Below are 22,090 nucleotides of genomic sequence, written 5' to 3' on the forward strand. Positions count from 1 at the left end.
CCAGGAGAGGGGGGCCTTTAGCCTTTTTAGAGAAGGAGAAGCAGAAGTGGCATATCTTAAGCTAGTGCTCTTCTTTTGGTCTTTTGCGTGTGTGGAATATGCATGGCTCTTTAGTAGCTAACCCTGGCTTGCTGTAGATAACAAAGAGTAAAACAAAAACAACTGCTGATTTCCCTTTGGATGGGAATTTCTTTCTTTTTCCAACTCTGCTTTAGCATGTAGATGCTACTGCTGCCAGAAGTCTCTCTCTACCCCTGTCTCCTCACCTGCCTGCACTCTCCAGGGTCTGCATGGCAAGATCTCCCCTCCCCTTTCTTTGCAGTCAAGGGATCATTAAAGGGAGTATGATTGTTTTCTTTTGCTCAGTGTGTGTGTGTGTGTGTGTGTGTGTGTGTGTACGTGTGTGTCTGTGTGTGTACGTGTGTCTGTGAGCTTGAAAGGCATTGTCCTATAGATATTTTTATAACCCGAAGCAATTACAGCTGTCAGCACAGAGACAAGATGTGACAAGTTGATTTATGTGTACAGTATATGTGTATGCAGGAGGGAAGGGAGGAAGGAGAGGGAGACGGGGGAAGAAGGTGGAGGTGGGCGCTTGTTAGGATGCTGCTTTCCAGGAGGCAGAAAGGAAGTTGTTTCTATAAAGAACACAAATAATGAAATTGCTCCGACTGTCATCCCTTTTTCATTAACTCAGATATGCTGGGAAAAATAAAATAAATCCAGCAGTTTTTATGAAGCATGAGACAGGATATAAGATAAGCCACTAAGTGTTGGTTGTATTTAGTGATTAGGGGATGGGCAGGGAATTGACATATGATTTTGATTTTGATCTTCATCTATTCAAACAACTTCATCAAGGAGTTCAGATGAAATGGATTCTGCCTTGTTAACTGCACAGACATCTCTGGTCTTTCACCACTTTCTAAACTTCCATTTTTGTTTTTTCTTCGTTTTTTCTAATTTTATTTTATTATGTTATGTTAGTCACCATACATCATTAGTTTTTTATTATTATGTTATGTTAATCACCATACATTACATCATTAGTTTTTGATGTAGTGATCCACAATTCATTGTTTTTGTATAACAAACTGCCGTTTTTGAATAAAGTTTGGGTCCTTGGGCCCAGAGGGCAGGTAGGAGGTTGTAAGTTGTTTTTCTCTCTGTACCCTGAGGCTTACCTGAGCTCTGCTGGGTTTCCTGCCTGATGCTGCAGCTCAGCACTTTCCCTTCATGGCCAGAGACAAAGATGGTTTGACTGTCTTAGATCAATGACATGCATACTGGTATAAACCAAACATCTTAAAGAGCCCCTATGAAGAATTATTTTCCTGCCCAGTCATAATAATGAAGTGGTGGCAGACAAAATGTATTAATAAAGCATCTTCCACCTTAAATGGATTTCTAAGTGTTTTCCTGTAGAGTTAATCATGTTATGTAGGTCCCTCGGGGAAGGCCGGTTGTTGTCATTATCCACATTCCCAGATGCAAAAAAAACTAATGCTCATTTGTACCTACCGGGGAATTAGATGCAAGAGCCAGGACTAGAATTTATTATGAAAGGAATCATCCGTGCCATTCCCAAGCCTGTAGGGAAATGACTCCAAAGCCCAGAACGAATCCCTCTCCCTTCCCCACCACTGTAATTATTTCCAGCTGATGGTGAGGATGTGTGTACACAGAGGGGTTGGTGGGGGAGCATGAGGGACAGGTAAAATGGATAGATGGTTGATTAGAGGTAACTCCTTGATTTTAGGGAAAGAAGAACCCCAAATTCAGCAGACTATAAGTCATCAAACACAATCTTACTCTTTACTTACTATTTCCGGAGTTTCCCATTGTAAAATAGACATAAAATAGGGTTCTTGCAAGAATGGACTGGTGTAAAAATAGGCTTTTCTCTTCTTTTTTTCCCCAAAAATATAAACAAAACTCTCCTGCTCTCTATAGATGCCATTTTCTGATTTTGCTTTTGCTTTTTTTTTTTTTTCCTGATAGTAAAGTCATTTCTTGCAGCCATAAGTTGACAGTTGACTTTTTTGGTGTTATATATCAAATGGTCCCCACTGGCCAAAAGTAGCAGAAGGGTTTCCCTGAGAATTTAATCTCAGGAGAAGTCACCAGAGATGAGGAAAAATGATCCTAATGATGGATTAATTGAGAGCTTCAGTGTAAAGTTGCTCAACTTTTCTGGTTGATCCATTTCTGGTCAACTATTAAAACGGAAAAACACGTTTGCTCAGTCTGTCTTTGTTACCCTGGAGTATGGCTCCCACATCTGCAAACTGTACCTCCATTCCTACCAATCTAAAGCAGTTAGAGGAGGGAGTAGGAGGGGGAAATGCATGTTTCATCTCTAACACACGTGTCATCTACGTGTAAATGGTAGTTATTATCTGCAAGGTGTAAGGACTTCTCTGGCACCAGCACTCTTATAGTTAGAATGATTCAATCTTTTTGGTGTTGGCTGGATGGCTTTGGGAAGAACATTTTTCTGTTATTTAACAGGTGTTGAATAAAACCAGCTTCCTGGTTGGATCTGATAGAAAGTTGAGGGAGAAAGAAACAAAGTCACCTTTGGTTGACCCTTCTCTATCCCCAGGGAGAATCTGGGTCAGTGTAGGGGGCTAAGATCTGGGAGTCCTTGAGGAGAGAGTATTCTAGTGTTGGCGCTGCTGTGTGGGCTGGGATGTTCTGGGCTTCTCCCCAGCTCAGGGGCCAGGCCCAGGAAGGGGAATGCACATTCGGTCTGAGCTGAACTTAAGGGAGAAATTAAAATGTAGGTATGTAGGGACCCACAGCAGCCAGAGAGGAGAAATGACAGGAAATGAGGCAAATTCAGTTTTTCCCAGGGTTTCAAGAATTCGAAAAACACACCTCTTAAGATGAAATCAGCTCTGCAAGACTGTGAAACCCAGAGAACTTGGGAGTACACAGTATAAATAAAGCAAGTGGCTCACACTCATTCATTTGAATGAGCACTTTTGCAGGGCTAGCATCTTTTAATGTCGACAAAACAAGAATAAAGAATGTAAGTTAGTGTCGGAACTTGACCAAAATTTTGATGCGATTTTGAAGTTTCACATACTAAGGGGCTTCTGTGATTTTGCATTTATTTTATATATGGAAGATCTCTGTTTAGAATGGTGGTGTTGAGTCTCCGGTGTTTGAAAGTAGCTTTCCTGGGGTGGGCGGGGTGCTGGTAGGGTGGGCGTTGACTATTGAATAAAAATTAGATTATTCTAAAGCATCCTTCCAACACTGTAAATTTACTCTAAATGCTAATGGATTTAATCGGATCATTTTAAAGGTGCATGCAAGCATGCTGCAGGGTTTTCCTTTCCTAGTTAATTAGTTTGTGACCCTTATTAAGATGTCTTGGGCTTATTAAGATTGTGTGGTAACTTTGCCTTTCTTCTTAATTTGGAGGTGACAGATCTTCAAGGGGGGAAATGGTTAAACTCCTCGCCTTGGCTGGTGCACTACCGCGGCGCGGCGCGGCAGGGGTTAAGGTGGGCGCCCGCGCCCCGCGCCCCGCGCCCGCCCGCCGGGATGAGCGCGCAGTCCGCCCGCTCGCTCGCCGGCGGCCCCGGAGAAAGTGGCGGTCAGTGATGGAGCTGCTGCCATGACAACCCCGGCGGTCGGGGCCCGCGCGCGTCGGGGCTGCTCCCGGGAGGAAGGCGGCGCGGAGGCCGGGGGCGGCCGCTGAGCGTGGCGTCCGCGCGGCTCCGGTGCCGGCTGCGCCTCGCCTTGCCCAGCGAGCGAGCGAGGGGCCGCCGCGGTGCGCTCAGCCGGGCCGCTCCTGCCACGGCCGCCGCCGCGGCGCCTGGCCCTGCCCAGACCGGCCGGATCGCAGCGGCTGCAGCGCATGTTTCGGCTCAGAGGAAGTTGACCGAGAGGCTGCCGTAGGAACCCCGGGTCCGGATCGCACGAAGCTCGGCGGAGCCGCCTCCTGCGTGCTCTACTTTCCATCTTGGCTATTGTTACGGATTGTTTTTCTGCCGGCGGTCCTTCCTCCGAAACTTATAAAGAAAGTGTTGGATTCCCCCTTGTTTGAACTGAGGAATTGCAGACCACCTCTGGGGAGCCGGATCTGACCCACCCCCTGTCCCCTTCTGGTACCAAAGTGCTTACTCCACTCCAAAGTGCCATGTCAGAACTGCTAACGGGAAGAAGGGACTCCTGAGACGTGCCCACACCTTTGCACCTGCCTTGCGGCTTCCCCTTTCTTGGCCATCTTCCCCGGCCGAAGCAGCACCGAGGAAGCCTCCTTCGCTGTCCTCCGTGGAATTGGTTATCCGAGGCCGGATTTGGGGGAGGAATATTAGACTTCGAGGAGTCTGCGCGCTCTTCTCCTCCCGCGCCTCTCGGTCGCCGCTAGTTCACTGCTGGGTCCCTGAGCTCGCTCCCTCACCCCACCCACTTCCTGTGCTCGCCCGGGGGGTGTGTGCCGCGCCGCTGCTGGAGTTCTGGGAAGTTGTGGCTGTCGAGGATGGGGGTCTGTGGGTACCTGTTCCTGCCCTGGAAGTGCCTCGTGGTCGTGTCTCTCAGGCTGCTGTTCCTTGTACCCACAGGAGTGCCCGTGCGCAGCGGAGATGCCACCTTCCCCAAAGCCATGGACAACGTGACGGTCCGGCAGGGGGAGAGCGCCACCCTCAGGTAGGGAGCTGTCTTTCTTCTATGAATTGACAATGATGCGTATGGGTTGTGGGGGGAGAGGGGCAGGGGTGCAGGTGTGTGCACTGGCACAGCTGGTACGGAGGTCGCTGGTTCCTTGGGCTGCAGGATTCACGGATGAGCTGAGTGCTCTGCCCCGGGAACGTGGTGGTGTTAGGGAAACGCTCAGAGGTTGGGGAGATGAGCTGTTTCCCCAAAACTGGCCTCCTTGGCTCGGGACTTGGTAAGCATGAGGGGCGGCTGAGGCAGGGAGCCACCGCGATTGAGGACAGTGGCCTGGGCACTATGTGTGCCCGAACCTAGTGGCCATGGTGACTGGGGACCTGGCTGGGGCTCAGCGTGAACTGTCATCTCTGAAGTTAATGAGTCCCAAAGGACAAGTCTGGCTTCGTGTGAATGCCTTCACTCTGCCCATGCTATGGGGAGTTGCCAGTGGGCTCCTGTACTCCGGCAGAGCTGCTGTTTTGTCCTGGGCTTGCCTGTGTTTGGGCTTTTCTGGGGTGCCTTCATGCCATGAGCCGGTGGGTAGAAGGACATGCTATTTCTTGTCTAAACATGGCTTTCTGAGATTGAAGTCATGGAGGTGTGTCTGATTTGTCCATGGAAATTATCATTTACTCTGGTTAGCTGTTCTCTTGGTGCTGTCCACTAAAGCAGTATGTGCAAAACTCATCTACTGAACAGATAAATTTCAGTGTTGAGTTGGGTCCTGATTGGTTTCTGGGGTTAAGGGTTACAGAAACTGAGGACGAGAAGTGGAATCTTGGTTATGTCTTGTGTAAGTTGGGATGAGTCTGTGTCCCTGATTACCCTGTCTACTGACATGTTAACTCAATTTCCAGTGTCTACACACTGCACCCCTCATAAGAGGGTAACAGAAAATTAGTGATTATAATGGGGAATCTTACTCTCTAGAATTTTAGAAAGAGCATGATTTAGAAGTTAAGGTTCATGAGAAGAATGATTTCTCTGCCTCTCTTTGATTTAATATGCCTTCTTACATAAAGTTTCCCAAACTGGGCCATTGAGCCGACTGCAAGGCAACATGGCAATATTCCTATCTTTTACATATGAAGGTTCTTGGAATGATAATGTTGGTGCTGGTGTCCATTGTTGTGCCCCTGGTGACTGTTCTGCTAAAATTGCATTGTTTATGGATGGTACCCTCAAGGAAATACCCACGGGACAGAAAATGTTGAAGAGGGGGCCCTGGAAGTACAGGGCTGACTTGTCAGAACATTGCCAAAGGAAGTGTGTGATTTAAGGACCCACACAGGGCCTGCAAAGCATCCCATCTTCCACTGCCTTTGTGGAGCTAACGTCCATGGCCCCAGTGAATTCCTAGTTACTCATTGGCTCAGGAAACCCACCTCTTCCACTAAGCCCTTTCGGGACTATTTTGAACAAAGGTTAAATATCTGCCTCCCACCCCAGAATTACTAGATCTGCTTTATAAGGGGATTTCACAGAGCTCGAAAAATGCTGTGATTTCAGACTACTTAACGAGAGATTCAGAAATGAAGCCCTAACACAACACAGTGATGAATTTAGTGTTCTCTGGATGTTCCCTTTGTCCCTAACCCTTAGCTGCAAGCAGTAGTTCCCAAGAGATAAGAAAGAGTCATTCTCACATGTAGAACATTTTAGGAACAGATGGGATGGTAGTTTCAAGGAGAAGGTGGAAAGTAGTCAGCTCTGTGGAGATTTGGAGAAAAAGAAACAGCAAAGGGGCTCTGACAGATAATGATCCCACATCTTAGGAACAATGATGGGGGTTGGATGAGCCAGGATCTGGTTTCAGCCCCACAGGGCAGCCCCCGAGGCTCATGAGAATGGAGACTCTCTGGAGGGTAGCTGAATTCAGCAGATGCTGAGCCAGGGCATGGGCCTTCGTTAGGAACAACTTCTCTTTAAAATTGCATTATTATGTGCTGGCTGCTTCTCTTTCTTTATCTTTCCTTCCATGACTTTCTTGCTTACTCTGGGCTTCCCTGTCCCTGTCCCTTTCAGGCACCAACCTCTGTTTGCATTTTCACATCTGCTCTGGTCTTGTTTAGGTGTAGATGGAGGAAGTGGAATACGATGGGGCTTCCTCTCTAGACCCAGCCCTGCCATGGCATAAAAAGGCCCTCCTAGAACAACTCCTGCCATTCTTTGCCATTCTGTGCCAGCCCCTGGGACTAAATGTCTGACTGACATACAGAAGGAAGACCGTTCCAGTGGATGGAGCCCTACAGAGCAGGACTTAGAGGAGCCAGAATGTGACTGACACCAACCCACTGGCCAATGGCCTGATTTAGGATGTGAATTGGGCAGCTGGTGTCACAGACGACTTGCACAGAGGAAGCTCATGCCTCTGCAGGATGATCTGCATTCTTCTCAGGCTCTCATGCACTAGAACAAATGAGGTCCACCATGTCGGCGTGTACTTTTGGGGAGTTCAAGGCCTTGAACTCTCAAGCATAGTCTCTGTACTGTGTAATTCTGTGTGCAAAGAAGCAAATAGGAATTTCAGAATGTATTTTGTTTGCACAAAAATTGATACATTTGCACATAACCTGACTCTAGGTTGTAGTCGGCTAGCGGCTCAGGGCTCTGGGATTTTTTGTTTTGTTGCTTTTTTGTGTATTTATGTGGATCGTTTCTTTTTTCTTCCCTCTTTCCCTTCCTCTCTTCCTCCATCCCTTCTTCTTTCCTTTCCTTCCTTTATTTGTTTTTTTGTTCAGCATGTGACCAGGCTACACAGAATACAACTAGGGCACCTCTGCTCTGCCCTGGAGAGCTGCCCTATCCACAGCATGGTGGCTGACCACTAGGGCCATGCTTATAGTTTACTTCTCAACCAGCAGAGGACTTTTTGCTCTGGTTGCATGTTATTCTGCTTTGTTCTCACCAGTTTCATTTTTTGAAGATCTCTTCTAGTCCCCATAGAACGAATGCTTCAGCAGCAGATTCTAATGTGAGGACACTTTTAAAAATGTTTTATTTCATCCAATTAGTCCTAACGATCCTTGCGGAGGTATTGAAAACCTTTCACCCAACAGTGGCTTTGACAGCCGGAAAGGAATCGCAAACAATTTGCAGTCTCCCACTCTTTCTGCCCTCCTGCTGCTGGTCTGTATGCATATTTTTTTTTTAAAGGGTGAAGTTATGTAGAACAGAATGTGCAGTAATAAGAACATTAACTAAGGTTTAGGGAGCACTTGCTCTGTGTCAGGGAGAGTTTTGTTTTACATAGTATCCCACCTCTTGTCTGGCCTCCTAATATTAACATTTAACCCTAATAAAGACCCTTTGGGGTAGGTGCTATCCCCATTTTGCAGATGAGGAAACTGAGGCATGGAGAATTTACATCATTTGATTAAGGTTGCACAGATAGGAAGCTTTGAAGCCAGATTATGTGACACGAGTAATAATAATGTTAATAAAATGAATTAATAGCACTGTCAGTGATCGGTCAGTTACTGTGGGTGTTAAATATTTTGTATACATCGTAACATTTAATGCTCACAACAACTCTTGATATACACTTAATTTTCCCTACTTAGTGGCTGAGGAAGCAGAGGCCTACAGCAGGGAATTTAGGTAGTATCACCCAAGTAGCAAGAGGCAGAGCTGGAGTGCTAACTCAGGTCCTTGCTCCGTGATCTTGTGCCCCACACTTTCTCCACTGCATTCTGTGTTCCAATCCCTTGCTGGTACTTAGAGTCTCCTCTAGGCATTCTGGCTTAGACCCTCTCCTGCAAAGTCGCTGAACTTTTTGTGCTCTTTTTCCTCGTGCCTTGGGGGTCAGCTAGTGCTTGGAAAGCAGATATCGTGCTGTATAATGTCATGAGCACTGTGTGCTCCCAGATGTTTCCTGAACAGATAAAATGAATGAAAACAAAACATAAACATCCCCCAGCCTATATTTCATTTGTCTCTTTACTGCATTTCTCCATCATGTTATTTTCAAATACAGCTGTGGTCAACCAACAAAGGCTTATTGAGTGGTTCTTGCAAGAAGGGCCCTGAGCTGGGTTTTGGGGTGTGAAAAGACATGAGGCTTACACTTCATACTCCGGGGTCTTGAGTCCAACTCAAAAGGCCGGGCAAAGAGGTAGCCAACAGATGAGGCAGAGTGTGCCCATTAGCGAATGGGCAGCATGTGTACGTGGGGTCAGAAAAGAGCTTTCTGACTGGACTCCTCTATGGGAATAGTGAAGAAGAAGTGAGGAGTGGGAGAGCCTGAGGTGCCCATCTGTGTGGATGTCACGAATCAGAGACCTTCACTAAGTGTGGCCTGTAGCTTGGCAATTCTGATGAGTGTGCTTCATGCTATCATAGATTCCCCCAATAAGGCAACAGCTAAGAAAGTGAATTATTTCATTGGGATCATATGGTAAGTGAGTATCAGAGGCTGAGCTGTGCCTTCTCTCACTGCACAATGTCTTTTTTTTTTTTTTTTTGAGTTAAGAAAAGAAAGAAAAGATCTGAGAAATGTACAAGATTGAAGTTGGATTTTGACATAGCAACTCCATGGAATAGAACAGAATAATGTTTTTGATATTTGAGAAAACCCATGGCGTGCCCTTCTAAACATAGGGAGCTGTGGCACACTTTATTCATACCGTGTAAAACATTTAGCATTTCATTTTATAACAGATGGGTTCTCTCTTTGTCTCTCCAGCCAGTCCATGGCCTCTTGAGGGCAGGAACTATGCCTTCTTCATGTTTGTATCCCAATACCCAGCACATGACTTGGTCCCTGGTTTTTGCTAACAAAGTCTGAGTGGCTATCCTGCCTGTCTTTCTGCTATAGACATCCTGGCCCTTTCTCCACCTGACGAACATAGAAAATGAATTCTTGCTACAGGGGCTTTCTACCTGTGGTCCTCACTGTTGAGAATACCCTTATCTTTCCAGGGACAGCTATTAATCATTTTGGCTTCAGTTCAGATGGAACCCGCTCCCTGAAGCCTTTACCAACACCCAAATCAAAATGACCCTTACTACCTCCACACATATTACACTGGCATACCATCTGGGATTTGTTTTTCATCAGAGCAGGCATCCGTATCTCAAGTTTTCCTATTTAGACATTTGATTATGTGTTTATGATCTGTCTTCCCCAACTGAGCTGTAATTTTCTGGAGAAGAGCTACCTTCTCGGTCTCATGCAGCACTGTGTCACCAGTATCTGGCCAATAGAAGGTGCTCAGAAAGTACCTGGTGCATGAATGGATGCAGGGAATCTGAGATCACTCTCTTCTCCTTGCCCTTCTCTGTCCCTTTCCCTGAGTTGTCTTGTGTTGTCTTTGCCCTTGGACATGTTCCTGGCTCACTGTCATTTCTGCCTGGGCCACCCAGCTGTGTGAGGTTGCTCTTGAGGAGTTACAAACACACATAATTGGGCTGGTGTCTTTCTGTCAGGGACACAGATGGGCTGTGTCATCTGCCGGTTAGTTCAGAGCTGCACCCATGATGCGGGCTTCCTTTCTGCCAGGTCACTTCCCGACCCAGTCCTTAAGCCTTTGAAGAAATGCTCATCTCTGATGAGGTGTTCAATCCCAGGTGCAGCTCGGGGACATTAGCATTTTCCAGATACGGAGCACCTCTCTGCCCATCCTTCCTTCTCTCCATGTGGAGTTGCTGGCGTGGTTGTCTCATGCTATAACTATCGATTCGTTCTTGATGCGTTAACTCGTTCAGAATAGCAATGCCCCTTGGGAAGCGTGTGTTGTTCCGACTGTGCTGCCCCTCCCAGGATCGACCACCGTGTGCTCACCTCCGGGGCTTGCCAGCCATCTAGCCGGTGGACTGTGGCTCAGAAGAGCATGGACAGATGGGGTTGTGGAGGGAGGCTCCTGGAAGCACACTCAGCCTTTTGAGGAGCCAAAAACTAAAATGGGAAAATGAAAAACCCAACCAGGCTTGGGGCAGAAGGAGAAGGAGTATGCCAGTTGTCACGGGAACCTGGTGAAGAGCACAGAGGGACAGGCTGGGCCCTGGTCCTCTGACACTCCTCACCTGCAAGTATAGGTGCCTTGCAGAAATGTTTCTTTTGAGTTTGAAAGGATTGCAGGGACCAGGGAGTTGAGCTACCTGGTTTTACAGATAATGAGGGTAGTGATAATCAGTCTTGCACAAAGATGCCTTTTGGAAGGGTGAGGTGGTGCTGATACCCAGCCCATGTTTCCCCACTTGGCTGTGAGCTCTAGCGTAGGGCAACCTGTGCCTGAAAGACAGGCCACCTTCTCCTACTAAGTGCAAAATCATCGTGCTGACAGCATCATGACAGTCAGCGAGCATTTATCACCGTGCTCACATCTCACTGCTGGTCGTGTCTCGCACCGAAGCCTGCGTTCTTAGCCTTCTGCTCCACCTCTGATTCCATATGGGACAACTCCGTTCACTGTATCAGGCTCCATGCTAAGCACTCTGCGAACAGAGTCTTATTTAATTCCACCAGGTTGATGCAATTATTATTCTGATTTTACAGACCAGGAAACCAAAGCACTGAGAAAAGGGAGGCATTTTCCCAGATCCCACAGTCAGATGGTGGCTGAGCCTGGAACTTGGAACCAGTTTTGTGTGACTAGAAGCTGATTCTCTTTTTTGTACCACAGGACTTTTCTCATTCTATCCCTTCTTTGCCTCATTGCCAGGGTGTAATTCTTCTAGAAACCAGGTGAATTCCGTTTTTTCCTCCTTGTTCGGGAGCGTAAGAATCTCCTTTCTTGAAGTATTTTAGGAATGGGGTATGGGATTTTTTAAGCTTTTATGACATGGAGACATAGGAACTCTAGACGTTCCTTCTCATTACACAACCCTAGAATCTCCATAGTTTGTTCAGAATCAGTCTATTCCAGGTTCTCCCACCAGCCTTTTGCTTCAGAGATCAGCAGTCTTGGACTCTCTCATAGAGAGTTAGCAAATCCTCAAATGTCACCGTGTATTTCTCTGGCCTGGGATATTGAACAAATTGAGGCAGAGTTCTATGAGGATCCCACAAGCCAGTGTATCTGAATATCCGGCGGTGGGAGGCAGAGTGGGTGAGACCTTGACTATACGCTTTCTTCTTAGTTTTACTAGAAGATCACTGACATCTCTCAAGATGGGAGAATCTTGAAAAAAATTTATGATTAAGGTTAATAGCATATTTATTCTCTTGGGTTCAAAGTCTCCACTGATGGGTAGAATATAACATTATCCTTGCATTATTTGAGGTTACTTTGCTTCCTTGGGAGAAGGTTGATGGCTTTCCACTCTGCGTAATAGATTACTGATAAGAAATAAACAATACAATTAACATCATATAGATGGCCAAGTAGTAGTGTTTTTAGGAAATTAAGAATTGGTTGGGTTTAGGATGCAATTTCCAAATTGCACATGTGCGCCAAGGAGGAGGAGGCAATAGGAATGTTTAACCGGAGCACGATTGATAGAGGCAAAGATTTCCAACAAAGACCTTACAACTCATATTCTAGCGAGAATGGTATGCTAGAAAAAAAACGGCCTGGGGGACAGGATTTGGCTAACCCTGACTCAGGCATTGTGTCTACGAGCTGTTGGGCAAAAGTTTTTAATTTGTCTGTATAAAGAGGACAGTTATTACTACCTCAAAGGGTTATTTTGGGTTAAAATGAAATAATGCACATAAAGCTTGGTGTATAACTATTACTGTCTTTCTCTCCATATATATATATATGCACACATATGTATGTATATATATTTATATATAATATTCATACATTTGGCAATTTTCATTATAAACTGTTGTAGTTTAAACACCCATGTAGCTTCACTTTGACTGATACACCGGGTCTTGCTTGTGAAAGATCTGCAAAGAGAGGAATGCCTCTCCACCAACCCTAATTGTACTTTTGTGTGTTTCTCTACACATCTGTTTAGATCCGAGGACTCTTCTTCAGTTCAACTAATTTCTTGCACTGTTTTATTTCTGACAGGGAGTGAGAAGAAAGGTATTTCTTTATTTTTCATAACAAGATTGTTGCATAGCAAGTTCTGACAGTTCATGGCTCTAGAGATGAATTTCCTACCAAAAAAAAAAAAAAGCCATAGGGAAGGCTCTGTGGAGGCGGGTTCTCTGAAACAAATAGTGGGGTCAGGAATTCATGTGTAGATTTAGGATTAGTAGACTTTTATTACTTGGAAGACTGATTTTTCCATGATAATTACACTGGAGTCAGCAGGCAAATAGAAGTAGGGATGCTATCCCTTGGGGCGGAGGGGGTTAAGTCCTTCTGGCTTTAATGTTCTCTGATTGCAATCTTTCCATTCATTCACATCTCCTATGCATTAAGAGGCCAGCTCAGGACTTGAACAGTGATGGTGAAAATTGAGAAGGAAGTCTCTCTGCATTTGGTAATTTTTCTTCTGTTCAAGTCTGGGGTAAGACCAGTGTGCCTTCGCATTAGAAACTAATCACAGCAATCACCGATGGAAGCACAAAAAACGGACCTCTACACTTCAACTGTATGCCATGGAGCTCAAATTAATTTAAGTTATAGATAGGAGTCTCCCTCTTTCCTTAGCGGGCTTTCCCAAATCTCACTGATTGACATGGTTGAGTTATTTGGGCTTATTTGGGCATATTTGGCCAACTTGTTGTCTTCTCGGGGTAAGATGCTTTGGCTCAGAAAGCTTTGGCGGTTTAGATTTGTCTTATAAAATGAACATATGAAATGATCTTGCAGCAGGATTTTTTTAAATAATAGAATTTTTAATGAAAAAAGCATCAACCACTAGACTGATGGAAAATGACAAAACTGAAATCAGCTGTCAGATAAAGCTTTCTTGGCCACATGTAGGCAAAGGAAGATACGTTTGTGTGAAAATAATTTCTTGATTTTCTCTGGCTTTCAGACAGGCTATAATGGAGTGGAGGAGTGGAAAAGTGCACTCACACTCAGAATAATCATCTTTGGACAAATGTGCTCATCAGGAAAGCTCAATCTAAAATAATTCTAACCAGTCGGAGGCTACAAGGAAGGTAGTAAGATAGAGAATACATGCAAATTCCTTTTAATTTGGTGCAGTTGTTATACATAAAAACTGGAAAGAGGAGTACTTTGGTGTCGTGGGTTGAGTTGTGCTCCCCTCCAAAAGGAGAACAAAGAGAGAGAGAGAGAGAGAGAAAGGAAGGAAGAAAGAAAGACAAAAGATATGTTGAAGTCCTAACATTCAGTATCTCATAATGTGATCTTATTTGGAAATAGGGTCATTGCAGGGGTAATTAAAGAAGTTAAGATGAGATCACACTGGAGAAAGGTGAGCCCCGATCCAGTAGAGCTGGCATCCTTGTAAGAGGATGGCCATGGAGAAACACGGTAGACACACAGGGAGAATGCCATGTAGTGAAGAAAGCAAAGGTTGGAATTACACAGTTATAAGTCAAGGACTGCCAAAGGTGGTCAGTGAACCACCAGAAGGAAAAGGCGAGAAAGGAGTCTCTCCTACAGGTTTCATAGGGAGCATGGGCCTGCCAACACCTTGATTTCAGACTTCTGGTCCCTTGAACTGTGAGACAATAAATTTCTGGTTTTTTTAAGCCACCCAATTTGTCAGGCTTTGTTGTAACAGCTCCAGGAAATGAATGGACTCGTAGAAAGAAATGATAAAGGAAGAGTTCTCTTAAGTAATCATCATATATAAAGGACCACCGAAAAGCCAGGTTAGGTCACCTTATCGCCCCCAGTGACACAAGCCACTGCAGTCCAGAGAGGTGTCAGAGCTGTGCCTCTCCTAGTCATGATGACCCCCCCAGCTGTCCATTATAAGTATTTAGGAGGCTGATGCGGAGTAGGGCTATACTCAGAGCTCACTACCCTCTTTTTCCGAAGAGACCATCAGGACAGGCCTGCGTGTTCCCACTTCTCAGTGATTTCAGCCACCTCAGAAGTCACAGCCCTCCCCACCTGCCCCAGGTCACGTGTATTGTCTAGATTCTTACTGTGACCATATGGTCCTGTACCTCCAGTGATCTGAACTGAAGACTTCCTCCTAATCCTCCAAACCTTTCTACTGTCTGAGCTTCATGATCTGTCACCAGCAAAATCCCTAGGTTGCCAGTCTTTCCTGAATGACCTCTCTCTCTCTCTCTCCCTTTCTTGCTCTCGCTCTCTCTTTTTTTCTTTCTTGCTTAAACTTGAAATGTGACTATTTCCTGAGTTATTTCCATTCCCAGAGTCATGTTGACGGTGACTGTTTTTCTCCTATGTACTGCTTATCATGAGCCTTGAAAGTCAGATAGATACTCTCCTTGCTACTCATTGTGGCTTCTGGACAATCTTTGTCTGTCTTTCTCTGAATCCTTGCTCGCGTTGGCACGTGTGCCATGAGGCTGTGTTACCCACAGATGTCCTTGCTGCAGCCCTCTGCTCTGCCCTGACTAGTCTCTCCTGCTGGAGCTCCAGACCACATATCCTAGCGCTAATCCGCACGTTGGCTTTTATGGCTCAGATGTTTCTTTTCTTTCTTTTTTTTTTTTTTTTTTTTGGCTCAGACATTTCAAACCCAGTGCCTCCAGCCAAAGCTCTTGATCCCAGCCCCATTTCCCCCACCTCCAGCAGCCAACTTGATCTTCCCTCCCCATCTGCCCATCCTAGGAATGGGCACCCCCCATTCAGCCAACAACTCAGGCCCCCAACCTAAGAGATATATATTCTTTTTCTTTCTCTTTTATGCTCCCTCTAATTCACCAATACATCCTGTTTGCTTTTACTTGTAAGATATCTCTTGAATCAGACCACGTTTCACCATTTTGAACACTACCTCTTTAGTCAACACCATCATATGCTCCCTTCTGGATTATTCCAGTAACATCTCATCTGGTCTTCCTGCTCCCATGCCGCGCTCTACCAGAAGCCATTCTCCACCACCTGGCTCAAGTTGTCTTTTAAGAACATTCATCAAATCATACCACTCTCCGTTCAAAACCCCATGGTGGCCTCCATTAACAGGTAGGAAGAAATGCAAACATGTCAATGGTATGAAAACTTTTTATTGCCTGCCTACCCCTCAGACATTCCCTCTGTCACACCTGCTCCACTCACAAGGATGCAGTTGACCGAACTTCTCTGTTGTTCCTTGGACTCACCAGATTGCTTCTTGCCTGAGGAAATGCTCTTTCTTCTGCCAGGACCCACTGTAGTGTTGTATGGCTGGATCTTCATGGCATCCGTGTGTCTGCTCAAATGTCCCATCCTCAAAGAAGACTGTCCAGACCATGCTGTTTGAAACAGCCAGCCCACCATCCCCCACTTTCCTCTCTTCTCCTGCATAGGTTTAATTTTCGTCATCACCCTTAACACTTACATAAGTCTGTTATTTAGTCATCTATTATTTATTTATGGCCTCTTCCGCTAAAATGTAAGATCCCTAAGGCTACTGACTTCATTGCTCTCATTTATAGTGGCTAAATTATGGCCTGGAACCTGGTATATATTAAGAAATAGTTTTCGAGTGAATGGAAACTTTATTAGGAATAATACTAAGCTTTTAATAGTGAAAATTATTTATGTTTTAGTAGGAAGAGGGGACTCAGGTATATATCTGTACTGGCAGAAGTTTGGGTGTTCCTGAACAGAGGTAAGGTAGATGGGGTGTGATCTAGCCTTGGTTTTGCCTTCCAGGACAGGGAGTGGAATGGGAGGTCGAGGGGGGACTTGTGCGGGCAGTGTGACACATTTCATAAAATCTACATGTATGGAGGCTAAAGGACCTTTAAATTTCCATCTTCACAAGAGGTTTTTATAGAAAATCTAATAAATACTTGAAAATAAGGATTAGTTTCTAGTTCCAGGCCTACAGCCATGGGAGAAGGGAAGGAAGTGGGGGTTGGTCAGAAATCAGGCTTTCAACCTCACTTCTAACACATTATCGTGTGTCGCGTGTCCATTATGTATTTTTAAAACTTTATTTATTAAGGGAATTCTACCTGAAGCCTAGAAAGCATGATGATTGAGCACAGGGCCTGGAGTCAGGCCCCTCCCTGGGTTCAAATCTTGGCTTAGCCGCCTCCCAGTTGTGTGACCTTGGGCACATTGATTAACCTCACTGGGCCTCAGTTTTGTCGTTGTTTGGTAATAGGAGTAGTGAGCCAGGAGGGAAATAGGAAGTATTTAGAGCGGCGTCTGGCACTCTGTCAGTGTTAGCTGTATACGGCGGGGGAAGGACGGAGCATGAGATGTATCCGCTGTGGGCAAATAGGACGGCTTTGATCCGGTGACCCTGGGGGCCCCGTGGAGGCCGATGTTGCTGCAAGTCCGGCATCTTTGTGGTGGAATGATTTTGAAGAGGCTCAGCAAGTGTCATTGTTTCTGGAAGGTGAATAGTGGCTGAGGGCTGGGGTGACCTGAGTTTCAGCCCTGGCTCTGTCACAACTCACCATGGGATACCGCTAAGAAAATTAGTGTGTTTCCCCGTTTCCCAGTTTCCCTGTGTCTGAAATGAGAAGGCAGGGCATGGCCCCTACTGCTCAGTTCAGTTCTTTACATTTGAGGAAGAGATTGTTAGCAGTTCGAAAATATATAGGTTGTTTATCCTCCTTCCCGGGCACAAAGCGGGATCCCCTTTCCCAGCCTCTTTTGAATTTAGGTGTGGCCATGTGACCGAGTTCTACCCAGACGAATGTTAGCAAAAGTTATGTGCCGATTGGCCTGTGAAAGGCTCCCATACGAAATAATTCACACTGTTTCTCCTTACGCCATCTGGATGTTGAGGTCCAAAATTACCTTGGAAACCCATGTCCTATTTGGCAGATGCTCCATCATCGGCCAAGTCATTGAATGCCTCCGCAGAGCAAGGCTCCCGCCCCCGCCCCACCAGCTGACCCAGAACCTCGTTTGTGAGATTATTGCACGAAGGAAAAATTCACTTCATTGTGATAGGCTTCTGGGATTTGGGAGTTCATTTGTTAAAGGTAGCCAGCATTGTGCTATCTAATTCAACACAGCTATTGTGGTTCCTATTTTCTGATTTTGACTGCATCAAAATACACAGATTTTTTTTTTTTTTAAGTCCAAACTTAAGCACTTATTAAAATTTCCTGGCAAGCCTTTTGGCGATTTTTGCATGTGTCTGAAAGTAGGAACCATGGCCTTTTCAAACTGAAGCCTTAAATGTTTGATTTTCATTTGCTTGACTCTTTACATCTCTGAACCAAGTAAAATGTCGGCTTTACAGAATATGTGAAAAACAGTGACAAAGAAAAGTTTTACCTTGAAGTAAATTAGCACATGTCCATAATGGCTACGACTCGAGACATATACCATAATTAGTGAAAATACCTCTTAGATGACAAATTGCTCATTGATGGCTGGAGGTTTCTTACTTAGCGTAACCTTTTGTGCTAGAGATATTCCAACACTCAGTGTTTTAATTGACACACAGTAAAGAGACAGATGGGATGATTTGTAGGCTTTTTCTTAAAAATGTTGAAGAAAAAGGAGAGGAAACCACTGTCAGAGGTCAGATTTTAGAAGTGCGACCAGGTGGTAGGGTAGTAAGGGGGGGAGGAAAGTGTGGAAAGGGAAGGCGGAAAGTCGTTGTGGCAGGAGACCTACAAGGAACGCAGACACATAGAGTCAGCGATCTCGTCTTATGTTCATTGTCATCTCAGAATGCTGCACAGCACCTGGCACATGATAGGTGCTTAGTGCTTTCTTGGGGAATAAATGGATGAAAGAGTTTGTGTCACTTCAGCATGGCATCTTATGTGTCTTGTATCTGCCAGGCACTGTACTAGGCATGGAGTTCCTTTTTCACAGAGTGATTTTTAGTGAGGGGAGACCAGGGCCGCCGCTTGTATGAATTGAAAAAAAAAAAAAAAAAAGGTGTCCTGTTCCAGCACACAACTTGCACAGACCAGTTAGGGACAGGTGCCCTTCCTCTAGTCTCACAAGTCAGTCCCTAGGGCTCCCTGTGGGATAGATAGAGCTGTGCTCCATTAACTCCCTCTACCCACCATCGTTGAGCAGGATGCAACCTGTGCAACTGTACTGGACAGGCACCAGTTATCACTAAATAAATAAGTAGACAAACTGTACTTTGTGTTTTGAAGAGCAACCTGGGGTGCATGGAGAGGGGTGTGTGCAAGGTGGGTCAGGAGCAGGGTGTGATCCCTGCAGGAATGAGAAGGAAAAACCTTCTAGGCAGAGGAGTCAGCCAGTTTCATGACCTACTCAAAGATGAGCAGGGCAAAATGGAGGCAGTCTCCAAACTGAAGAAGGGGTAAGGAGTACAAAGAGACATTTGGGCCTCTGAGTGTCTGTGACACCTAGTATAACATACAGATTAAGGAGCAAATGATGCTAGCAGCACAGATTTTAGGAGATGAGAAATAAATAAAAATCCCGCATAAACAAAGACAACACCTGTGTTGATTTTATTTGCTCTGCATAGTTTCCATGTGGATACTGTCTGGGCTGTTACAGTTCTGTTGTTTCGTGGCAGACAATATTTGGTGTCTCGCCTGCGCCTCACATGAACCTAGCCATATGGGTCTAGTGTTTTCTAACTGAAATGTCATCCTTCTTTGGTCCATTATGCTTTGTCATTGCCACTTATCACATCTGAAAATTATAAACATTTAAAATCTGCATAATATCCAATTTGATGTTTTACCTGTTGCCATTTCCAGGGTATTACATTGTGAAATTAAGACAGCATTTTATGATCCTGTGTGGATATGTGTGTATGTATAAGCAGACACATATTTGGAATTAATGGACTCATCGAAATCAGAGATGGATTAGGCCTAATGAGCTGTTCAGAAGAATTATTTAGTGCATATTTCATATCTCTATTCAGTAATCAAACCTACACACTGCGTATGCTAAGAAGGTGAGGGTTTTGCCTTTTTTTCTAGTCCTTGGATTGTCTCCATTTCTGAAAATTTAGCATTGCACCCCTAGAGCATTTTGCACCAACTTTATTAAGAATTCAGTCTGACATTTCCCTGCCCTTAGGGTTATCTTTGGTTGAAAAAATAGTTGCTTTGCTTGTTTCCGTTAATGTATAATTAGTAATTGGCGCCAAGCTCCAAGGATCCCACCAGGACATGGGGCGGCTCAGAGCAGGTGGTGGTAGTCGTCAGAAACTGAGTCCTGTCCCCTCCCCAAGGCCCTTCCAGTCTCTGGGGGAGGCAGACCTGACCTTCAGGGTATACTGAGTGGAAGACTTGGAGAGTTAGCCTAGATGAGGTGCTCTGTGTATCTGAATTTTTATCCAAAGCAGATGACTTCCCTACTGCCTTTTGTGTTCACCTAAGCTGTGCTGGAGCTGGGGACCTCCCTGCTGGATGACCCCGTGCCCTTAGTGGTTGCCCACTGTGGTTCCTACTAGCCCTTCGAGCCTCAATTTCCAACAGACCTTCAAAATTCCATTCACAATATGGTTTTCCCTACTGCCTAAAAGGAGGAATGGAAGATGGGATATTTAATCGTATGGAGGGATTAACTTTTTGAAGCTGTAAGAGACATATGAACAGAGATGGGTTAACAACATGGTCGGCCTCCAATAGGCAGATGCCTACCCTGTGAATTTTCTTTGTAGCTTGTTTAGATATAATACATAAATACAGATCCTAACCATATAGACTCAACTCTTGTTAGTCTACATAAAACATGCTGATTGTGAATTATTCTGGAGTGGGAATAAAGAAGACTCTGGAGTTGGGACCTCAGTTGTGAAATTATTAACTTCTTTGAGCCTTTATTCTCTTATCTGTGAAACATGGTTGAATAACACCTTAATAGCTACCTGACAGAGTTGTCATAAGAATGAAATAATAATAACAACAAAACACAGCATCATTAGCAGCGTTTAATATGAGCCCTCCCATCTTTTAATAATCATAGTTATTTATAATAATTGCAGAAGATAACTTGTAAAATCTCAATTATTGTACCTGACATATAGCAAGCATTAAACTTGTTATAGTCTATCCATAATACATTAAATTAGAAAGAAAAAAAAGTTAAAACTATTTATCACGGGTGGGAGATTGATGGAAGGTAGGCTGTCCCAGCCATGTTGTGTCTCTTGCCTGGAATCCCACACACAAAACTCTTCTGTTGCTTTTGTCTTTTGTCCTGCTACCAAAGTACCCTTCAGGTGTTCTAGCACACATTCTCCGTGGCTCATTTAGCGTGAATGCTTTTTCCATACCCTTCTCTGCTATTCTTTCTTTCTCTCCTCTCTCCGAGGCCCAAATCCGTGGAAATCCTACAAACAGCATAATCTCACTCAAACCTCTTACTCACCCAGGTTCCCATAGTTTGTTGTTTACGACCATGTGTCATTTGTTCAACAAATAATTATTCAACATCTGCTCAGTGCCAAACATTGTTCTAGACCCTGCGACATGTGAGGACAACGAACAAAGAAGTGGTTATCTAAATGTCAGGTAGGGATGCACACTCTCGAAAAGAAAACTGAAGAATAGATGCTAATTCTGGTCACACGGGTTGGGGGAGGTCTTTCTAAGGCGAGGCTTTTGAGTGCAATCTGATGAAGTGAGGGAGTGAGTGTGTGTGTATATTTGAGGAAGGGCATAGCAGGGAGAAACACCGCAGATACAGAGGTGCAGGGGTAGATGCATCTTGACTTGCACAGACCAGGGAGAAGAGGTCAGAGCCAAGGCCAGGCCACTTGACTGCGGTGATCATAGTGACCCCTTTGGATTTTATTCTTGGTCCTGTGGAAGCTACTAGAGCAGGTTGATCATTTTGGGGACTACATATTCTTTTTTCATTTTTCTGTATTTTATTATTTTCATGCCCCACCCTTGTTCGATTTTCAAGTTCTTTAAAAAGCAAAGACCATGTTTGATATGTATCTGTGTGTCACTGACAGGACAGAGCCCCCAACGCTGGCTAAATGTACCTACTCTGAGCTCCCACAGGACCTGAGCCACCTCATCTAATCAGCACTTACCATAATTATGGAAAAGCTCTTTTTCTCTCTGCCTTCGGTTAGGCTTATATTGATCCACCAAGTATGAAGCCACTTCCAACTGTTACATTGTGTGGATTTGGAAATTCCTTGATGGATCATGAAATTCCCCTGGAGTACAAGTCCATCGACTTCCTTGGGTGAATAAACAGTCCTCCATCCCCAGACTTCCATTTTCATTTATGATCAAAGGCTCAGCCACACTGCCAGGTCCTTGTTGCTCCTGGTCTTATGATGGTTGAAATTGATGAAATGTCCTGAACAAATGCTCTGAAATAAAAGCTTCAGCAGAGAGGCCATAAAATATGACTCCTATTTTATTATTTTGTTAATTTTTTTCATTACTTAAAAACGGCAAATAATTACAGTTCATTTTGCTTTGGTATTAATGCCTTAGTTGGTGCTGGATTGTTTAATCCTACAGTGTATGCCTATGGTATTTTTGATTGTA

The 22,090-nt window shown here is 44.8% G+C and overlaps 1 protein-coding gene across 9 annotated transcripts in view; it reads left to right on the forward strand.

Annotated features, from left to right (window-relative positions):
• NTM (neurotrimin) overlaps positions 1–22,090 on the forward strand; it is a 948,438-nt gene that overhangs the window by 545,037 nt on the left and 381,311 nt on the right. For 5 of the 9 annotated variants that reach the window (XM_027580143.2, XM_027580137.2, XM_027580141.2 and 2 more), the window contains one exon: positions 4,578–4,662. In XM_027580143.2, coding sequence (XP_027435944.1) covers positions 4,619–4,662 — 44 coding nt within the window. In that variant the 5' untranslated portion in view covers positions 4,578–4,618. Of the gene's footprint in view, positions 1–2,866; positions 3,035–3,720; positions 4,663–22,090 lie in introns of those variants that run through there. The other 4 variants (XM_027580145.2, XM_027580139.2, XM_027580140.2 and 1 more) reach the window with 4 other exon arrangements.

Source organism: Zalophus californianus, chromosome 11 (genome assembly GCF_009762305.2).
Source record: "Zalophus californianus isolate mZalCal1 chromosome 11, mZalCal1.pri.v2, whole genome shotgun sequence".
Taxonomy (NCBI): domain Eukaryota; kingdom Metazoa; phylum Chordata; class Mammalia; order Carnivora; family Otariidae; genus Zalophus; species Zalophus californianus.